The following is a 23,030-nucleotide window of genomic DNA, read 5'->3' as shown; positions in this document are numbered from 1 at the left end:
CATGTCTATATTTCATAAAACAGCGAGAGAATGCAGAAAGAGCAGGAAGAAGGCATAAACTAGAAAAAAGAAGGCACGGACAGTGTGGGAGAGGGAATTGCTTACTGTGAGACATCGCTTCACACGGAGGATCCAAGAGGTGACAGAAATTACTTGACAATTCCCCCCCCAACTTGCTCCAAGAGGTGGTGGAGAAGTTATACGCTTTGATACGCATCGCCCGCATAGGTGCGTTGACGACTACTTCACGGAAGTTATGCGGGCCACAAATTTTGAACATTTCCAAATTTTCTTTGCACACTGGCATGAAGCCCCGCACAGTTTACACATACTTCACACCTGTTTACGACCAATTTAGTCATTGGCACGCAAAATGGTGTACCACTAAGGGGATAAAATGCATGCAGATGTTAAGTAGGCTTAAGGGGGATCAAATACTTATTTCCCCCCATTGTGTGGAATGAGCAGCCTTTGTTCCCACCAACATGGACAACAATGGACAGTATTTGTAAACACACAGATTATATTTATTCTGTTGTGATTTTTACATTCAGTTGAACATTTCCATGTTTTCTTCTTTTTTTTTTTGTAAATCCTATTTTATGTTTACTTAACAGACACTTTACGGATGTTAAAGGTCGATAGATCATGTTTGCTTCTGTCCAGAATGGAAGTTGCAGTATCACTGTCATTTTTTTAACAAATAAAAAAGGAATGATGCTTTCAGGTACATCAGATAAGGTTGGAACTAATGCTTTTTAATCATTTCCAGGGACATCCACTGCATGACATACTCTCGTACCTGTGTGCTTTTCAATGCATTTCGTCAGATTGCGTGCTCAGCTACATGAGAAACGTTCTTTGTGAAAAAGATTCAGGCTTTGGTTTATGTCTGCACTTACCTATGCACGACATCTGTTCTAGCTAGTCAACTGATGCATTACAGTGATATTTTGGTAGTCATGGTCGGCAGCATGGTCTACAGCAGTTTGATTGTAAATGGATGTTTCCATATCATTTTCCATTTTGGGCACACTGATGCTTTAATTAAACCTTGACTTGCAGTATTGTGCTTTGCTTATGCCACTCTCACACTTTTTGTCCTTTTCAATTTTTTTCTTACTATGTGTTGAATGTGTGCTTGCATGCTTTCCTTTGTCAAGGCAAATTTACGCAGCACAGCCCTTGATGTCCGGTAGGGTTAAAGTCATTTCATGCTCAATTGCCTTAGCAGCAAATCAAAAGGAACATCGCACACAGACTGAATGAACGTACAAAGACTCTCGAAGAACCACTGAGATCAAAAAGTATTTGTACAGTGGAACCCGTTTAAGATGACATCCCTCGGTTCGGGCTGACTCACGTCGACACAAGTGGGTGTCTACATAAACTGGTTGGTGGCGGGAGTGACTTTCCTGTTGTGGTTTGTTTTTACTGATTTTGACATAACCCAAATGATGACGTTAACAATACATGTCGACATAAACGGACTGATTTTTCAAAGAAATTACTCCTTTGGGTCTCAAATTTGAAGTCAACAAAAACAGTCGACCATGTAAGTCAACATAGACTTCAGCAGGCACTTTTTTTAGAGTTGGTGGACATAGACGGGTTGTTGACAAATGGTGTCTACTTAAGTGGGTTCCACTGTACTGACACCAACACAAGTGCTGGAATGGGGTCCCTAAACAAATCAATTAATTTGTGTGTAAATCCTAAAATTACTTAATTCAAAATCATAATAATAATGAAAATAATTATTTATATATATTTTTTTATTATAATATTTTATATTTATAAAAAATAATTGGTCATTTAAAAAAAAAAAGGTATACGACCGGATCTATGCTGTGCATTCATTAAAAAAAACAACAAAAAAAGACTTAAAAAAATGTTTTTCTTTGTTCTTTGTTTTCATGATTTCTTTTGTCACCATAATACTATTTTACTTGTACGCTTTGATGCAAAAAGAAATTTGTACGACACCCTATTGTCAATGTATGCTAATGCCTGGCTCAATGTGATTCAACTGGTGTTTCAATGGCTTACTGAGGCACCGAGTCTTTTCCATAGAGGTCAAACCAGGTTTATAAAACACATAACTACAACATATGACGCCGTATTACTGGAATTTTAACATCTGTCTGCATACAGTCACAAATGGAATGAGTGATAAAGTAGGTTAATCCTTCAAAATCCAATAAAAAAAACTAAAATAACCAGTAAAGTTTTCCCCCTAAGTCAGAAAAGGTTTACTTCCTTTATAATTGGTACCCTCAGTATATTGTCTGTGTGCTCAACATGTATTCTATTACTACCGTTGGTGCTGGACAGCATAAAGACCCTTTTCCAACAAATGTCCTGGAACTTTTAGTTCCTAGTAAATTTAGCTCCATTCCATTTTCTTCAGATTGTCCTGGACCAGGTCGCGGGGGCAGCAGTCTTTGTGGCAAAACACAGACTTCCCGGTCTCCGGCTACTTCTTCCAGCTCCACTGGGAGGACACCAAGGCTTTTCCAGGCCAGTTGTGGGACATAATCCCTTCAGCGTGTCCTAGGTCTGCACCAGGGCATCTCCCAGCTGGGCATGCCCGGAACCCCTTACCAGGGAGGCGTTCAAGAAACTACCTTAACTGGCTGCTCTCAATGTGAAGGAGCAGCGGCTCTACTCTGAGCCCCTCCCGGAAGACCGAGTTCCTCACCCTATCTCTTGGGGCGAGTCCAGCCACCCTATGAAGGAAACTCGTTGTTTCGGTCACAACCAAGATCTCATGACCATAGGAGAGGGTGGAAGCATAGATCCAGATTGAGAGCTTTTCCTTCCAGCTCTGCTCCCTTCATCACTATGTACAGCGACCGCATTACTGCAGAGGCTGCGCCGTTCCGCTTGTCGACCTCACGCTTCTCCTCCGTGAATCACCACCTTATCGTGGTGGAGGGGTTTGAGTGCCCGAGTGATCTTGGGAACCCTAGTAGGGTCTCCCAAGGCAAACAGGTCCTCGGTGACGAGCCAGACAAAGAGTGACTCAGAAGACCCTATAAACAAACACAAGAGGAGAGACCGCACCTCGCCCGGACGTGGGACACCGGGGCCTCACCCTGGAGCCAGGCCGGGGAAGGGGCTTGTAGGCGAGCACCTGGTGGTCGGGCCTTCACCCGTAGGGCCCAGCCGGAAGAAGACACACGGGGGCAAGCATACGGGTCCAGTGTTATGTGTTTAGGGTGGCGGTAGAGGGCAGGCGCCTGGGCAACCTGATCTTCGACAGCCGAATCTGGTTCTTGTAACATAGAATTTAGTTCCTGGAGCTAAAAAGGTTCCTGTGAGCCATTGTGTTCCAGGAAATTAAAAAGACCTATCTGATGAGATGGGACCAAAAACGGCCCGCAAAACTGTAAAGTGGTTATAAATACATCACGTCCCAGTTAGTCGCCAGGTCTCACCCATGCCCCTGCAAAGACCTTTGGTCGATGTCGGCCATGGTTTTTAACCACACAGTCAACACAGTAAGGTGCATGATTGGACAAATTTTTACCCTTTTGTGTGTTTAAGAGTTGACTGTAAGTGATGAACGTATGGATATGAATATTTATTTTCATCTCCATGTAGACATACACCGATGGTGTTCTCTGCATGACCTTGTGCTTTGATACTGAACGATGTCACTTGTCCTACTGAAAGCAAAATGATGATTTTTCCCTGCCCATTCTTCCACATAAGACTGAATTACTTCATATTTTAGTAGTGGACTAAACAGGATACTGCATCTCTCCATTACTAAATCTTCCTACACCCAAAATGTTGGGCTCCATTTTGCACGTTATGATCTTTTTTGTTTTTTTTTTCTGCAGAACCCCTGCATCACACACAAACACACTTCATACGTACATTTACATCTATGACTAGAATGGGAAAAATTGCTCTAACAATGTAAATGGCTTCATTAAAAAGGAAATTGATGTAAAAAACGATAAAGTATGGGATCGCCAGGTTGAATGCACCTAAAATAGGATGAAATGATACTTCCTGATGTCTCTGGAATATTCTGTACAGTATGATACAACAACATGGGTCCGGGATGCCCTTCCAGTTCACTCATTCCAAAGTTAGGAAGGACTTTGGATAGGAAGTTGTTTAGTTTGCTCCGTCGGGTCCATCCTTTAAAGAAATATCCCAAGAGGCCAAATCCAAAAGTAACTTCCATTGAGATCATCCTTTAATATTTTTATTTTTGTAGTCCATAGTCACAAGAGGCCAATTCCCAGTCCATTGTCCATCATGAAGGTTTAGCTTAACACCAGATTTCAATCAGGAATGTCCTTTCCTTTCCGTTCCAGTTCCACAACAATAAAACAAGCACAACTTGGTATTTTTCTGATTATATTTCTGTAGTTTGCCAGTTTTTCTCATTTTTTTTCAATATAGCAGATTATCAAACACCCAAAACACAGAAATAAAATTAAAAGATTTGGAGAGATTGGCGATAAACTGATGGATGAACAAATGGAACAGTCATTTTCCTCTTTTTGTCCATCTTTCACTATTTAGCACACAGTGCCGTTCTCCTGTCGAGACTTGGGGCAGGTGGACCGGGGTATCGGCTGCACGGAGGGCGCCAGTGTGCAGAAAAAGCCGGCGATGAGGGTGAGGCCCAGTCCTCCCCAGGCGCAAAACATGGACCAGCCGTAGCCGTGGCCGATGTCGTCCGGCAGGCCGTACAGATAGCGCGGGTAACGTGAGAGTTCAAAGTTGATGCCGGCGACACAGGTGCAAAGGGAGATGATGCAGAAGGTGCCTGCAGTAACACATCATGCATGGCGATAAGAGAAAAGCCAGCTAGCAGCACCTCTAAATAAGTCATTATACGACAAAACCTGCAGAAGTGTCTGATCTAACACCTGAGTGCAACTGAGAAAATCTTTATTTAAAGTACACAACATAATGCGGTATGACGACTACTCGTTTTTATCATGTTTGCCCCATTCTTTATGCAGGACTCGAACAGTGAGCTCACACAAATACACAGAGTCCAAAATAAACACATTTTATTTTGATTATATTCAATTCATTACATTGTAACGCTGAAGACGGATAGACAGACATCAGTGTGTCTTGCGCCACCAATGTAATGCTACAGGTATTTTGACAGTACCATCATTTTTAAACCATTTGTGCAATAATTCCAAGGGTTTTGGAAAATAGAGGCTCTACGCTTTCCAGTGATATATAGTACATGTCATTACAGTAATCTACCTACCACAGTCTTTTATTTAGGACTTGTTGTTAAATAGAAGCAGTGTGAGATGCTGGCTCTAAATTCGGCCTCATTTGGAACACTACACGGCCTCTTTGGGATAATACAAGACTGCTGCATTCAGGCTCTGCCTTTTGCCTTTTAATTACTGGTACCTGTTCAATATACAGGGTGTCCCTAAAGTCTAGACATATAATAACCACATATAACACATATACATAGTGTAATTAAAATTAAAATTACATTTAACAAATTAATATTAAAATTTATAAAGTCAGCAAGTAATTCATTATTAATTCTATTAATTATAAATTTAAAATGTAAAAATAAAAACATAACATATATAGGCTAATATAAATAAAACATGTAAAAAGTAATTAAATAAATTGAAAAACATATTTTATTTATTTATATTATACATATTAAACATATTTTTGCGAATTTTGTTTAATAAAAATAGTGTGGAATTTAATTAATAAATACATTTAAAAATATACATATTAAGCACACATACATATTATATATAGTGTCATTATGTGATGTAAACATTCAAATTAATGAAATAAATTTTAAAAAGAACATATTTATTTATATTATACATATCAAATAAAACTAATCATTTTTAAATATAAATACAACATATACATTTATTTCTATGTGCCCAGATGTTTCTATGTGTGACTCACCTCCCATCAGGAAAAGCAGTCCGGCCACATACTGCATGAGTCCTCTGTCCCAGCAGCAGCCCAGCACGCCGATGATCCAACCGAACAAGATGATGGCCACGGCCATGCCCATGAACCCTGCCGTCATTCGCCGCAAATCTGAGGAAACACAAAAAGGTAGGACGTGTGATTCGGTCAGACGCTGCCAGAAGGACAGCAGTGCGCACACCAGGAGGCTAATGACAGTGACAGTAGCATGACTTGAATTACGAAGGAGACGACGATGAAGCAAAAGCACTTGGAGCAAAACCCTCATCCCTCTCCTTCCCCAAGTAGATTAGAATGTCACGGGTGAGCAAGTCAGGAGGTGTAAGTGGGTGAGTGTTGTTGTTGGGTGACGGTGGGGGGGCTGAAAAAGGTCACAACATTTGCCCTGAGAGCATAAATGAAGAACATCAGTGATGAGTCTCCACTTATGTACCACATGATGCACATACAAGTAAAGCCATCACACAGTCTGTACTTTACTCTGATTATAACCACAATCAACAAAATAAAATAATGTCATAATTAGCAAAAGGTATTGGCATCGATATCAGCAATACTGTAGTTGGTATAGATCTGATACCAAAATTTACAGCGTCTTCCCCCTAATACACTAGATTTGGAGGGTAACACACCAAGACCCCCAGTCAATGGCAAAAAAATGTGAAGAAGCGAATAAACGCAGCAGAGTAGGAAAGGGTTATAGGTAGCAGCATTTCAGGGGGTCTATCTGTGAGGGTACTGCGGATGAAAGAAGAGAAACAGAATGCTGCTGTCAATAATTGTACAAAAAGCAGCTTGGGAACGGTTTGGAAAAGAAGCGTGATGTGTTAAATGATGACACCCTGCTGGGTGCATGAAAAGACGGAAATCTGTCTTCCCCCCAGCGATGGATTAGCGGGGCGCCGCGTGAGACAGGCTGTACATTGACATGGTGCAGTGGAAAGTAGTGTTTGTGGAAAAGAAGCTGTATAGTTTGAAACACGGTAGAATATTACCAGGATTGCACAGCAGTTAACGGTACGATTTCACAGTAAAATACTGTAATCAAAATCCGCTGTACTATCAGAGCATGTAACTGTAAAATTCGAAGACGAAGCGCAAAACGGGACAGTGTCATTTTCGTTGTCAATCGGTAAACGTTGGAAACATGAAATGAAGCGAAGTTGAGGCACTTGCTACTAAGGTAATGTTGTGTTGGTTTCTGCGTGCCAGCTAATAGTAACATAAGCTTAACACAGTAATATTATTTTGTGCTAACTTTAGCTAACCGGCTGTTTGCACTGGGTGTGAGCGGTGTCACTTCACAATCCGTACCAGAAAACGCAATCGGTTCTGCACATGCGCAAGACTACGTCACTTTACCACTACGTCATGTTTCTATTTAACATTCATTTAAATTGATTTTGCCATAACCACAGAAACAACAACAAATATCCACAAAAAAGAGGCGATTTTTCATAGAAATAACACCATTGGGTCCCGAATTTTTTGTCGACAAAAGCGTATGTTGAGTCGACTTAAGTGGGCACTTTTTAGTCATAAGAAGAACACAGTGGACAAGGACTTGATCGTCATAGACGTGTTGTTGACATAAATAAACGACACAGGTGGTTCTCGACTCATGAGTCGGGACCCAAAGTCTGTGAATGCACCTCACTTTCTTGTTTGCGCGATTCACTTGTTACGCCACCATGGGGTGTCATGAGTGGGTGGGTGTCATGGGTGGTCCCACAGCCAAACCAGTTGAGAACCACTGGACTGTACTATACTGGTGTAGTTCACAGTGACGGAAACCTGTTTTAGATATTTTCACCCCCAGGTTTGGCTACATGTGGCAAACAATTGTTAATTTTAAACTACTTAAAAATAACATTTTATTTTAAAATGATGTTAGCAGTATCTACCAAACCAAATGTTATTACCTTCATGAACCTCAAAGATGAGCACCATTGTTTGCTTGTTTTGTTTGCAAAAATACGAAAAAAAAAAAGTAAGCTCCATCTTGGTGTGCAGTACGTTAGTTTTTGGAGGGTTGATACATCGACCAGAAACAGCACACATTAATGACAGCACCTCCGTACCCTGTATTGCGTCCCGCATATGAGGACTGTAAAGGACTTGCCATCGTAGTAGTTGCAGTGGTACTAAATTGTTGCTCTACTTTCAGTAATATTGCCGCCCTGAGAGTCTAATGTCAGGTCACATCAGTCCTCAGCAAGCTTTCTACAAGGAGCCCCCCCAGTCCAGGAGGCCATAGTATGACACCCCCTATGCAGCACATATGACTTACTCTAACAACCATGACAACAAGGGCCCATTACTACTTGCATTATTAGCTCTCTATTATTACATCTGACATGACAGCCTGTCTGCAGCACAAGCTCACAGAGATGCCTCATGGAGACAACCACATGTATCCACATGTATCACCCGCCATCCAGCGGTTTATGATATCCAATATGTCCATACACTATTAAAGTTGCTCAAATGAAAGTGTATTTTTAATTAAATTAAATCTGTATGGGGAAAAATTGTTTTGGCTAGGGATGCTAGCTAAAACATGGATCGGCCACCAATCACTATTGACCGATTTCCGTGGAAAAAGCACGGTATCGGCATATGCCGATATTTGTTTTTAAACGCTGATCCCCTTCGCCGATCAGCTCCGCCCCCATTGCTGCAGCCAGCCTATAGCAACCATTTCGCGCCCACTTTCCCTTCACAAAGTCAAAACAAAGCATGTCTGCCGTGGGACTTCCTGTTGTTGTGAGAGTGATATTAGTTTTTCACCCAGCAAAAACACGCCTTAAAAAGCTTTAGTTTGGTGCGGCATTTGGAGGGCGGGCACTTGGCAGCGTGTGGTGAGTTTTCGCGGCTCGCAATGTGATCGGCGGTTGGGCGGCGGCTAATTGGCCAAAATGCGGGACACGCGCCCGTGATAGCCAGAACAGTGGTTGGATTCATCGAACTGGCTGGGAGGACGTCGGCGGCGGTGGAGGAAACCGGGTTTGCCGACTGCCTGCGGTCCTGCTGGATGCTCTCGCATCCAAAGACTCCTTAAAGAAGGCGCCTGATCCTCCAAGTTGCACCTGTGATTTTGAAAAAATAATTCAAATATCTTTTTGTCTAAATTTCATGGTTCCCCTTTCATATCATATAGCCAAGCGGTCACGAGGGAGTCCCCCCAAGGCTGCTTTTCATTCAGGTTTTCAGTTAATAATATGTGAACACTAGAAAGAAATGCATTCTGAGTTGTGGATACCAGCATTTTGTTAATGTTCTGGTAAAACAAACATATTCGCTTTGTTTGGGTTGAAATAAGTTATGAAAATAAATGTATCGTGGATGATCAGTATCAGTATCAGTATCGGCAGCATAAAACCTGATCGGAGCATCCCTAGTTTTGGCCCATGTGAGATCTCAAGTACTGTTATTGTCTAAATAGCTGGCAATTATTTTGCCTGCAGTCAAGCATGGTGGTGGTCAAAACAGCAGTCTGGGGCTGCATGAGTGCTGCCGGCACTTGGGAGCTGCGGTTCATAAATACGAACATATACTGTGACATTTCCTAAGCAGAATGTGTAGGAGCGCAAGGTATCTAGCAAAAAAAAAAAAAAAAAGAAAACATTTATGCATGTTGTTTTTAAACCACTACAGAAGAAGATGTTGACATAATGTGGCTGCAGGTAGATACAGAGCCAATGAAATGCAAGGATTAAAAGGGATACAAGTCTCTCGGCGGTGGTATCAGCACTTCTGTGACATGCCGAGTTGCAGAATGCAATCAGGAAAAGGACAGAATGACAGGACCGCCAACTGAGCTGTCAGTCAGGAAGCTGCAAGGAAAATCCAGCAGTGGACGGAATGTGTGGGTAAACATGCTTAGTACCAGCTTCATTTGGCTGCCACAAACACAACAGTTGAAACTTCTGAATGATATTTACAGTAAGTCACAGCACGAAAACTGCACCAAACTGTATCGGCTTTGAAAAAGGCTCATATTGGATTGGCAAGGTCTACAAGTTGATGATTCAACAATACGTTTTACTGTGATAGAACTGCCCTTCATCACACTGGCAGCTTCTAATTTTGTTAGTTTGCTTGTTTTGGGAGATAGAAACTGTCAGATTTTTAGTGTTCAATTGTTATTGTAATGCTAATGTGATAATCCCAAAGGTGGGTGAGGTACTTAAGAACCTGATAGGTAGTTTGATGTGCCCTCAGTCACACTCACACTCAAAAATTTTAGTTAATTGAAAAAAGGGGTAAACTGTGACAAAGGGGAGACAAAGGGAAATGTCACTCTCAACCATTTTTAACTCAGGTTTTTGTTTGATTTCGGTTTTTGTATGATTATTTCTTTTGTCGGAATCTTGCCTCGGTCTCAGCTATCGTACAATATTGGTATTAACAAAGTGTTGTATTTTACCCTTTGGTATGTTTAATCGTGTGGTATTAATCAAGATGTGGACGGATCACACACCCAATGTACTACGGTATCCTGGAAGGCACATTCACTTGGCAAACAACAGTGTTACACAAACTAGTCAGTTTGCCGCATCACCAAGAAGTTCCATAATGCCAAAGAAGTAAGAAATGAAGGACGCTAATGTTGCGAAAGGCGTAAAGGTGTTAACAAACCAGAGATCACAAATGATCAAAGCTTTTGGGAGGTTGTTGTTGGTGTGGACCCCTGCTCTTTCTTCACCAGCTTTTACATTCAATGAAAGTAAAAGTGATGTTACTGGTTCAGTGGTCCATTTTATTCATCATTTATAATTATTTCACATTGTTTTGTGCAATAAGTCGGGCAATAGGTTGGACTTGTTTCCAGTGAAGGTTGGACTCCGCCAGGGCTGCCCTCTGTTCACTACTTTTATGGACAAAATTTCTAGGCGCAGCCAGGGCGTTGAGGGGATCTGGTTTGGTGGCTGCGGGATTGAGTCTCTGCTTTTTGCAGATTATGTGGTTTTGCTGGCTTCATCTTACCGTGATCTTAAACTCCCACTGGATCGGTTTGCAGCCAAGTGTGAAGCGGTTGCTATGAGAATCAGCACCTCCAAATCGTAGTCCATGGTTCTCGCCCGTAAAAGGGTGGCGTGCCGTCTCCAGGTCGGGGATGAGATCCTGCCCCTGGAGGACTTTAAGTACTTCGGTGTCTTGTTCACGAGTGAGGGAAGGATGGAAGGCGAGATCGACAGGCGGACTGATGCAGCATCTGCACTGATGTAGACTCTGCATCGGTCTGTTGTGGTGAAGAGGGAGTTGAGCCGAAAGGCAAAGCTCTCAATTTACTAATCGATCTATGTTCCTACCTCACCTAAAGCCATGAGCTTTTGGTAGTGACCGAAAGGACAAGTTAGCGGGTACAAAAACAACCATATAACAACAATGTGTTCACCAAAAAAACTTACTGCTGTCAAATTTGCCTAATGTAAAATTCCTAAAAGCACCACAAACGCACCGCGACCTATGTGCAAACAATGCGGGCGGACCGTATCAAAGCGTGCCTCTGTGTGTCTCATTCACATGAATGGGTTAACTTTCCCGCCACCTCTTGGAGCAAATAACCAAATAACACCACGACTGCTTCACGTACGCGGGAAGTGGTGGTTACAATGCATATCCATGCGGCAACAATGCACGTCGCGTGTACTATTGTCAGAGCTGCTGTGGTTATTTTGTTGAATGTTTGACTACAATGACAATAAAGCTTTCGTATGTTCACAAATCTTTCTTTCGGCTAACAATCTAAAAAAAAGGGTGCATTTTGTTAGCTGCTGTGTCAGAATCCCGACTGCACTGAAGAAACAGTCACTGTGTGCGTGTTTTAATGCTGTCATTTCACGCTGCTAAGCAATAATGACGAAGTTAACAATACTACAACACTTCAACATAAACAGACCCATTTGTCAAAGAAATGACCTCTTTGGGTCTCGCATTTCAGGCCAATAAAAGCGGTCGACCATGTATGTCAACGTTAACTTACGTTGTTAACACAGACCGCGACCGACTTAAGCAGCTTCCACTGTACATAGCAGACAGACGATTACTAAAATACAGTGGTAGAACTGTTGAATCCATGCTTTCCCTAAACTACAGTACAAATAATCACAACCTTAATCAGAAACAGTGTTCCTGTTTCTTCTTTTTAATGGCAGACTTCAGGAGATTATGATGGCGATTTTGTCGATTGCTAAAGCTCCTAATCAATGCCACCCACTCGCCTCGGGACCATGAACAGCCCATTTCACTTGGTTGGTAATTCAGACCTGAGAGAGTGTTTTGATGTCTCCTTGTGCAAGAGAAAATTCTGCTTTATTTCCTGACACTTCTGCCAGCAGGCACAAATACAGTATGTTGAATTCAACTTTTTTTCCCCCGTCCCTAGGGTTGTCGACTGGCTCCAGAGCAGCAGCTCAAGAACTCTCAGGAAGCCTGAAGTAATAAATGATCATTCTTTTGCAGTTCTTGTACTCCATGATGTTAAAATTGAGCATGGAGGAGGTTGCTGGGCCAAAAGGCAAACATAAAGCAAAGGCAGACAAGGCTGTGTCGGTGAGAGTGGGGGTAAACATGGAGCACTGTGTGAAGATAAGGTGAGTCAGACTGAATAACCATTCTGTTTCCACATCACTTTCCTCGCTGAGATGGTGTTCACGCTTGCTGCTTTCAGTTTTATTTCTTTTTTTTTTTGCTCTAACCCACAAGTCGTGACAGATGCTCAGTCCCCCAGAAGCAGCAGTTCCATCTCGTTTCAGCAAAGAAATGCAGCAATTTTGCACTGCAACCCGTTTAAGTCAGTCCCGTTTATGCCGACAACACATCCGTCAATCAAGTCAATGTCCACCGTGTTCAAGATTCAAGATTCAAGAGTTTTATTGTCATATGCACAGTAAGACAGGTAATTATACTATGCAATGAAAGTCTTATTCTGTTCATTCTCCCAAAAACACAAGAAAATAAATAAGAACAGGAGAAACACTAATACCAATAAAAGAAGAAACATTAATAACAATAAATTAAGCAACAACAGTAGAGACATGTTCTTCTTATTTCTAAAAATCGCCTGCTTAAGTCGACGTCGACTACATGGTCAACCCCTTTTGTCGACATAAAACATGAGACCCAAACGGGTAATTTCTATGAAAAACTGGTCCGTTTATGTCGACATGTGTCGTAGTATTGTTAACTTCATCCTTATCGCTAAACAGCGTGAAACGACAACAGCAACATAACTACTGTCTAGATACACCGCACCAAAATGTGCACACGGTGACTTCCTGTTCTGTGCGAAGTAAACGTCAAAATAGAAGCTTGGCAGTATTAACCTGAACTCTAGCACAGCAACTAACAAAATCCACCCATTTATTTTTTATGTCTTTAGATTTTTAGCCACTGGTGGAAAAAGATTTGCACATGTACAAAAAGCACATGCACATTTATTGTCACTGTAGTCAAATTAGATAAGAGTGTTAGATAAGAGTATCAAATATCATTTGAAAACAGAATAATAACAATGAAGAAAACAATATATTTAATATAACAACGAGCGCAGACGATGACTCATTTATTCGCACTCATAAGGACTTGCCTTTAAGGACATTTTTTTTTCTTTTTTAAGAAAAATCCAACTGTTTTTTCTTCTCCCTTTCTACTGCATATCTTCCTTGATAATAAGTGTCTTTGCAGCAGGGTAAATTCAAAGATAAGCACTGTTACAAATTTGTGGATATATATAGTCAAACACACACACTCGCCTCAGGGGGAATGCGGATGCCATTCCTCTTTTGCACTCCAGTACAATGGAACCCGTTTAAGTCGACGTTCCCCTGACTGGCTGACTCATGTCAACATAAGCAGTTGTCGGCATAACCGAAACAACTGCGTGCACATTTACCTGTGACTTTAGTCCTACACATAAAAGGAATGGGCGATAAGAAAGGGTTTTTTAACCTTTGTTGACATTGTTTTAAATTAAATGGGCACATTTCGTTAGTTGCGGAAAAGGGAATGAAAGAATGGCTAATAAGTCTCCAGTGTTCCCTCGCGACATCGCGGTTCACCATTCGTGGGTTCGCAGGTTTTTTAAAGTGCAATTTTGCATATTTTTTTAACAGCGTATGAACGCGCATTGTGTTCTGCGTCCTTGTGGTGTATTAGAGCGATCTATCGGTGCTCTGTTGTATCTGTCTGTTATTGTATTTACTACTGCTTCCAGTAGAGGGTGTTGTATACTCGTGTGAGAGTTGACCCTCGCGACCCTAGCGAGGACAAGCGGTACAGAAAATGGATGGGATGGATGGAACGTTGTTGGCAGCTTTTGGATGTTTTTTTTTAGAAGGATTTATAGGCGGAATAGGAACCCAATTATGTCCATTCTTAGTGAAAAACTGCCAGTGCAAGACAGCTATCTAGAACACACAGAAAAGGGAAAGACTTGTGTTCTTGTCTCACATTGTGGATTGTCGATGATGGGCAAAATTAAAATGTTTTCCTTTAAGCGGACACCTTTTGGTAATAAGAAGAACACGGTGTACCGGAACTTGATGAGTTGGTTGGCTTTGACAGGCTGTCGACATAAACAGGGTCGAGTTAAACGGGATCCACTGTTTGAGACTATTTTCTCTGCGTAAATCACATCCGACTTTACATGCAGGGAAGTAAATGTTGGAAAAGAAGAGGCTAAGATGATCAGAAAAAAAAATGTATTCAAAGGTGCACATTCATGTCTTACTGAATGCTTCTGATTGTGTGGGCATGCTGTGAATAAATGTAGAATAATCAGCGTGTGACAGGCTGCTGTCATTTCTCCTTTTTTTCTGCTGCTTAATAGGTTTCATTGTTCAACTTTAATTACAGACCAACACCCATACTAAAAAAAATGTTCTGGTCGTGCCTGATGGTTGACTAAACAAGCTATCAAAATCAGAGATGCTCTAAATAAACCTGCAACAAAACTGATGTTCACCATGCTGCTTTAGAGCTACTCTTGTTGGCCAGTCTGGTCTGCCATGCTAAAAATACCAAATCAGTGACCTTTGCTTGGACGCAATCGTATGCAGCCGACTCCTTAATAAGGAGATTTGATTATAAAGCATCAATTGTACCATTTCACAAATTGGGTCTCACTTTTTTCTTTCATTAGTCAGTTAGTTGACAGAAAAACTTATAGGTGGCACGTGTGGATCGTAGGAAGTGGATGGACAAGACAGTGTGGATTAGGGATTTATTTTTTTATCTGTTTGCGCTATTTCAAAATTTAAAAAAATATTTCAGACTATCACAAAATTACATTACATATTTTACTATAATTAATATACATTATAGAATTGTATTAAATATTTTGGTGCATTTTTATTTTAAAATTTTCAAAATATTTTTAATTTAAAAATAAAAAATATACTTCAGACTAATTTAACAAATTTTGGCATGTATTTAAATTATAGTACAATAATGTAATTTCATTTTATTTTGAAATACAAATATTTTGAAAATATATTTTTGATTGGCATCTTCTTCCTAGGTATATACAGATATGAATTAATTATTTATTAGTATTAATTGTTTTTGTAGTTGACATTCCTCCGTGCTCTGGAATATGGTATCACAGAAAGGTTGGCCAAATAGATGCCTGCATCACCCTTCGAGGAGCCTATGCAACTGGGGGGATGGCCTCTCACCTCTGCCTGTACTGCGAGGGTCTGACCATCGAGTCGCCAAGTGTCCTGATCGACCGGCTCGCCGGCCTGGATCACCACCGAACACGGTCAAAGAGAGGCAGCCGGTATCGACTCAGGATCTTCCCACTAAAGGGGATCAATCTCCTTCTCCAGCTTGTGAGTATGAGAAGGAGGGGCCCACTCGGGGAGCCATATCTACTTGCACTCAGACTCCAAATTCCTGGGACAATTACAGGGGGAGGTAAGAGTGTGCCGATAGTTGCGTTGGTGGACTCTGGGGACGATGATAGTTTTCTGGACTCTGAATTTGTGGAAAGTAGTGGGTTCACTCTTCAGACGGGCGCTTACTCGCCATGTCTCAGAGTCTTCTTCCACATCGGCCGTATGACTGGCTGCTCCAACCACTCCCCATAACTTCCCGCCCTTGGTCTCATGTCGCGTTGGACTTCATTACTGGTCTTCCACCATTCCACGGTAACACTGTCATTATGAATATTGTGGACGGATTCTCCAAAATGACACATTTTGTTGCCTTGCCCAAGCTGCCTCCTTCCTTAGAGACTGCCCGGCTATTAGTGAGACATGTTTCTCACCTCCAAGGCATTCCCAAGGATGTGGTATCGGACAGAGGAACCCAGTTTTAATCTCGTGTATGGAGGTGTTTTTGTAGGGCCTTGGGAGCATCTGTAAGCATGTCATCTGGATACCATCCGCAAGCAAACAGCTAGACAGAGCGGGCCAACCAGGACCTGCAAGCAGTGCTGCTGTGTGTCTGTCAACAGCATCCCTCCTCGTGGATTGAATACGCCCACAATTCGCTAATCTGCTCAGCTACAGGCATGTCCCCTTTTAAAGCCGCATTTGGATACCAACCTCCACTCTTTCCTTCTCAGGAGTCTAAAGTAGCCATTCCCGCTGTTCACCTGCACTTCCTGACATCCGCCCAGCCTTGTCCAGGACGGCTGACTGCAATCGGCCACTGGATCCCTGCACCCTCCTACCAACCAGGACAGGAAGTATGGCTTTCCTCCCGGAACTTACCACTGGCTGGGACTTGTAAGAAGTTGGCACCAAGGTTCGTGGGCCCATACGTCATTGATTCCATCATCAACAACTCCTCTGTCAAGCTCAAGCTACCTCCATCGCTGAAGGTCCACCCTGTCTTCCACGTTTCCTGCTTGAAACCAGTAGCGACCAGTCCACTGTGCCCTCCGGCTGATGCTCCACCTCCACTGCGCATCAACGATGGTCAGCCAGCGTATACTGTGAGAGCCATTTTAGATTCGAGGAGAAAGGGTAGGGTGGTGCAGTATCCGGTCAACTGGGAGGGATATGGACCACAGGAGCGCTCCTGGGTACCCCGCTCTTGTATCCTCGATCCATCGCTTATCCATGACTTCCACTCGCTCCATCCCAACAAGCCACGTATGCCACCAGTGGGCATCTTATAAGAGGGGGGATGTTATCATGTTCTGCGTGCTGTCTGCTGCCCTCTATCTGCCATGTGTTGCAGCACACTGCTGAGCCACCTGGGAGGAGCCAATTGACACACCTGTGTGCAATTACCTGCTCTTCGCCTGCCACCTGCTCCTCCCAGCATTATTGTTACCTCGTGCTTAGATACCTTCTGGTTGCTTTTGTCCTCTTTTGTAAGTACCACATTGTTCCATCTCCTGCAGTGGTGAGTGCTATTGTTAGCCAGGGTATCCTGCTTGGTTCTCAGCAGTGTTTTTGAGTTTGTATTTTTTCTCTGGTACCTTTTTGAAGCTCCTTTAGTTCTCTAGTTTTTTTCCGTGCTCAGCAGCGTTTTTTGTTGTAGTTTTTCCTCGTGACTTGGTCCGGGTAGTTTTATGTTGTACTTTGTATTTTTTGTGTTTTCTGTATTTTTTACTGTGTGGACAACCTTTGTAAATACATTTTTGCTACACGGACTGTCTCGTCTCTGCAATTGGGATCCAGTACTCTTGGTTTTGGCCAATCGTAACATAAACTTCAGAACCTCTCTCTTCATTTGCCATTGCTCACTAGCATCAGAAGCTAGCAAGCTAAATACAAAATTTACATTTAAGGTTTAGTGAGAATAAGCGGTATAGAAAATCGATGGTTGGATGGATGGATTGAACCCTAAATATGTCTCACTCACTTATTAAACAAACTTTAAATTAAATGATACAATGTAAATGTACTCACCACTAATGAATAATACAGTAATAGTGATCGAGAGAACAGAGGAATTGGACTCACGGGCTACCGCGTTTCATAGCAACTATGGTATGTTCAAGGACCGCAGAACAAAGCGTGAAAAAATATGAATGAATATGAAGTGTAAAGACATAAACATGTAAAAATGGTGGGCTTTTTTTAAACAGTGGTACACATATGCTGTACATTTTACCTGTATAATCTTTTTTTTCCCACATATTTATATAATACTACCGACTTAGGGTAAGTGAGATGTGGTTTCTGTGTAAAAAACAGCCTTTCAGAGGGGAAAAATGACCAAAAAACCTGCTAATTTGTGGGGCTGTGAATGTTGAATTAATTAATTAATTAATTATTTTTCATTATTTAGTGTTCCAATGAAGTAACAATAAGATACAACACATCTGAAAAATACAATAATGCCAAGCAGATGGAGAAAGTTGAAGGTTCCACACGTCCCAGACAAGTCTGTGGGATCAGGGTGACTGAACATGAGCGAGGAGGTGTTGGAGGGGAAAACAATTCCGTATGGTTTTGCTGTTGTAAGCACGTGGCCTTGTCACAGATGCAGCCTACAGCCACAGCGTGTTGAAGGGGATGGGGTGGGAGGGGGGCTTAATTTCATTACCCATGTCAACTGCCACAGGGGACAAAACAATAGAGTGGGGAAATCAAATTACACAAGAGAGCAGGGGGGATGATTCCATGCTGCAGTCAAGTACTGTTGACGTCCTTCTTAGCTGAGGAGGACCTCACAATGCACTCATGGGTTTGATGGTGGCGAAGGTTCTCCATCTATCGTGGATCATATGGAGGATTTCATGGTGCGTCAATCAGGGGCAGCACATGAGATGGGGATGGGACCAGATCACCCCTCTTGGAAGGGACGTCCTGAACATGTGTACTGAATGTCTGTTTGTACGCAAAGGGAACCTTTTTTGCCCATTTCTATGAACCGTGGATAGGACACTGCAACTAACACAAAGTCGTCATGTGGCAATGACAATGTTCAACAAAACAACACAGTTTGTGTCTATTCAATACAGTACATTGCAGCTACTTGTGCCCCTCTACCACCGTAAAAATGCTTCTAGCTTATTAAATGGCAGTAATCCGTTATTGCTAAGGCGCTTGGTATTGTAATATGCACCATGACGTACCATGTACTGTATTCACGTTCCATAAATAAATGCTCCCTAGTTCCTACCGCAACTATGACTCAGAGGAATCCATATGTTTTCTGTCTTTAATACGCTGTAACCCTGACAACAGTGTAACCAAACCACAATGTTTTCCAGAGGGGGCTAAATTGACCTGTAATTGTGATTGGCCTTTTCATTATCATTAATGTGAATGACGTCCCATTCCTGTTTGGGTCGTGGCAATGACGTTTTGTGTTTGGTGCTGTGTTCAGAGGGAGGATTAATTTTTTGTCTAAATGAAGCGTTTTCAAGCACAAAGATGTCTAAATGAACTAAAATATAAATATAAGGCATTAAGATGCTTAAGAAGAAGACCAATTGTGATGTGCAGTATCCTACCCTGGTCACTAGGTGTCAGTAGGTGAAACATACAGTACTTGATCGCTGGAACAACAGGCTTTTATTGCTTGTTTGAATTATCTCACAACAAGCACAATAATAATGGCATAATAATAACACCGGTGACTTTTGCGGCCGTAAACCCACTAAAATTAAACTCTGAACCCAACACAACATATTGATTGCAACACACACATGAGCACGAGTTTTATTTATGTCTTGTATAGTACTTTATTAACTTATAGACTTATTTTCTAAAATTATATCTACTATATTTGGTAATATGTGTGTAAAAGTGACTATATGTGTGTTATTTCATGTCCAGAGGGCTATAATAATATTATACAGGTTTTCTATGCTCCAACTATGAAAATACCACTCTGCCACTGCTGGAGAAACAGACTTGTAGTGTTTATATGTCAAATATTTGAAGAAATCTTCTGGTTCTATCTGGAAAATAATTTTTCTGACAAATTCCACCCTGATATCCTGGAAACTGTTGCTACACCAGATGGACCATCAACACCACCATACACTGCAAACACTGCATGCCTGATGAATATTCTAAGCAATGTGATACCATCTTCTATCATCTTGCAGTTCTAAACCATTTCACCCGCCTTTAAACAGTGACAAAAGCTGTATTAGCACGGGAGTGACTACTATGAATGAAGGTTAATGACTACAATCAAAGAGAATAAACGTCAGCAGTGTCTGCAACATTTATTCTTGTCTTTGCTAGCAAATAGGGAAAGAAACTCGCTCAATATGGAGCCTCGGGAAGTTTTCCTTCCCTTGCCAAGCAGAATGACATATTCCTCTGCTAACATAGTTTAAATGCGCTGCTCTTTCAAAATTGCTGTACGGCTTAGTGAGGACATGCATGCTGCAGAGACATTATTACAGCATTGCTTAGCATTGGCCCAGCCTTAATGGCTGCATTTTTGGGGGGAGAGAGAGTGATAGGATTTTCTTAATCTTTCCAGGGCTGATGCCAAGTTGCTGAGCGAGTCCGCTCTTGCATATCCCAAAAAAAAAAAAAAGATGTTTGACTGATTCAAAGGCAGAACAGGAAGCATTTGCGAGGGGAAGGCGGTGGAAGTAGTGAAAGGCAGAGCTGGAGCAGAGAGATACTCAAAGCTCTTAGGCGTTTATAACTGCAGCTCGCATGGAAATATGGAGTGCAGAGATCCAGACGCTGACTTTTTTTTTTTTCCCCATGGTAACAACTTTACGTGTTACCTTTTATGTTTTGCTGTCCTGCTGCTCAAACAATGAAGCAAACCATCCACTAAAAACATACAGTACACATCATCAAACATTTTATTAAGTCTTCTCAAGTGGCAACACAGTGGCTTATGTCGACAACTCAAGTTGTGGTCCACCACGTTTTTTTATTACCATGTTTTCCAGACTGTAAGTCGCACTGGACTTGAAGTGTTATCCTTACACTCCTAACAAGAAGACGAAGCCAGAAGGAGGACATTTTTACACCAACAGGGAGACAAACTAAAGCTACAGCACCTGAAATAAGTCACATTTTAAGTGGACACAATAAACACTCACCTGTTTAATAAATGTCAGAATGTTGTCGAAGAATACACTTCTAATATGTGATATGACGCCTGGATGCTTCCTCGTGTGTCGAAATGTATCAAACAGCCGGATTTTAACACCAAAACGTCATTGTTGTGTTCACAAATGAATTAAAATATACTGAAAACCATGTGTGTATTTAGTTAGTCAGTAGCTGACTCAGCAGCTACAATCTAAAGCTAGACATAGTGTCCTAATTAACCACCATATTTCTCAGTCCACACAGGACATCATATAATTATAGTTGCACATTACTTATAGACATATTGTCTCCGAGGTAGAAGCGTATTAGAGAATACTTTGTAACAAAAATGCTGTGCATCATTCAATTTGTGTGCCTAACTGCGTCTCAACAAGCTCAACTGAATGAATTATTGAGGACACTAGGCGTCATAAAAAACCCCCACCACCACCCCACTTTAACTTAAAGACATGTAAAATTATATACAGTACAGTATATATTTTGATATTTAAGTCGCAGGACCAGCCAAACTATTACACAATAACACAATACACAATATCAGTGAATGTTATTATTGTGTTATTGTGTGAATATGTCACTTTCTTTGCTTTGCTGTGTGTTCATGGCTGGGTTTGTTTGAACCTGGTTGCTGGAAAGTGTTCTTGACATGAATTGCTAGTTAAACATGGATCACTGTCACTTGTCTTCTAGTCCATCTTGCAGTCCAGCTGTCAGTTTCAGTAAGTAAATATATATATATATTTTTTAATAGATCTATTCTATGAATCTTATAATAATAGTATGGGGTGTCATGCCAGGGCTAGCTAAGCAGCGATTTCTCATCACCGGTCATGTATCTTGCAGTGTGCATAGTGCTGTCACTGTCAATCACTACCAGTTGAACAACATACTTGTGGCCAGTTTTTTGTTTGTGTTATATCATACATTGTAGTAATAAGAACACAATATCAGTGAATGTTATGATTGTGTTGTTGTTGTGAATATGTCACTTTTTTGGCTTTGCTATATGCGTTCATGGCTGTGTTTGTTTGAATCTGGTTGCCGGACCGTGTTTTCTATGTGCTGTCATAGCCAAGATGGCAGTGGTTCAGAAAATTCGCTGGAGGGCGTTTGAAAATTACAACTTCATAGTTGATTGCCAGATGACAGGAGTAGGACAAAAATTAAGTACTTTCATTTTGTTATTGTTTTTTTCCCAAACGTTTTTTTTACTGTAATGAGAACTTTAAGTCCACGTCGACATACATGGACGACCGCTTTTGTGAACATAAAATTTTAGACCCAAAGTCTTGGGTTGACTATAATGATAACAAAGCTTTCTTACAAGTGCAAATCTTTCTTGCAGTGGCCAATAATCCAAAATAACCTTTGCTTAAATACTGTAGGTGCATTTTTTTTCATTGTTGTGGTGGAGTCCGGGTTAAAACTGCCATGATTTTATTTTGAAGCTTACTTTGCATTGAACAGGAAGTCACTGTATGTACTTTTTAATGCTGTGTAACTCAACAGTAGTTATGCTGCTGTTGTTGTTTCATGATGCTTAGTGACAATGAAGTTATGAAGACTACGACAACATTTTTCATGTGTTCCCTTTGGGTCACATATTTTATGTCGACAAAAACGGTCGACCATGCATGCTGATGTCAATTTATGCAGACACTTTTAAGTAATAAGACATAGACGGGCTGTCAAACATAAGCGGGACTGACTTAAACAGGTTCCATCGTATTACTACAACATTGCCCCCTAAAAACCCCAGTGACATCATTACTAAGTTGGATTTGGACCAATCTCGTCTTTCAGATGTTTTTACCACACTGCACGATTTCCTTAGAGCAGTACATTCACCATCATGCTCCGGTAGAATGTCATCTATCCAAACCATCTGTTGTTTCTCCACAGTCTGCTGATCCAGCATGTTGTGCCTGTACTTGTTGTGCCTTTCTCTGCCAGTCGCTCACGCCGCTTCAAATGCTTTGAGTGTATTTCCGCTGTCAAGAAGCTCATCTTTTCTTAGCTCACATGTGCAGCTTTGTATAATTCTGTTTTTAATCCCCGCTG

At 41.4% G+C, this 23,030-nt stretch overlaps 1 protein-coding gene across 1 annotated transcript in view; it reads right to left on the bottom strand.

Annotated features, from left to right (window-relative positions):
• Window positions 1-475: 475 nt before the first annotated feature.
• tmem178bb (transmembrane protein 178Bb) overlaps window positions 476-23,030 on the bottom strand; it is an 89,009-nt gene continuing 66,454 nt past the window's right edge. Inside the window, exons 4-5 of the mRNA XM_054799960.1 lie at window positions 5,938-6,075; window positions 476-4,792 (exon numbers count right to left, since the gene is read on the bottom strand). Of these exons, the coding sequence (XP_054655935.1) occupies window positions 4,542-4,792; window positions 5,938-6,075 (389 nt within the window). The 3' untranslated portion in view covers window positions 476-4,541. The remainder of the gene's footprint in view (window positions 4,793-5,937; window positions 6,076-23,030) is intronic.

The sequence above is a fragment of the Dunckerocampus dactyliophorus genome, chromosome 15, assembly GCF_027744805.1.
Source record: "Dunckerocampus dactyliophorus isolate RoL2022-P2 chromosome 15, RoL_Ddac_1.1, whole genome shotgun sequence".
Lineage (NCBI taxonomy): Eukaryota > Metazoa > Chordata > Actinopteri > Syngnathiformes > Syngnathidae > Dunckerocampus > Dunckerocampus dactyliophorus.
The sequence above is the reverse complement of the archived record's forward strand: the minus strand, read 5'-3'. Positions and strand labels throughout refer to the sequence as shown.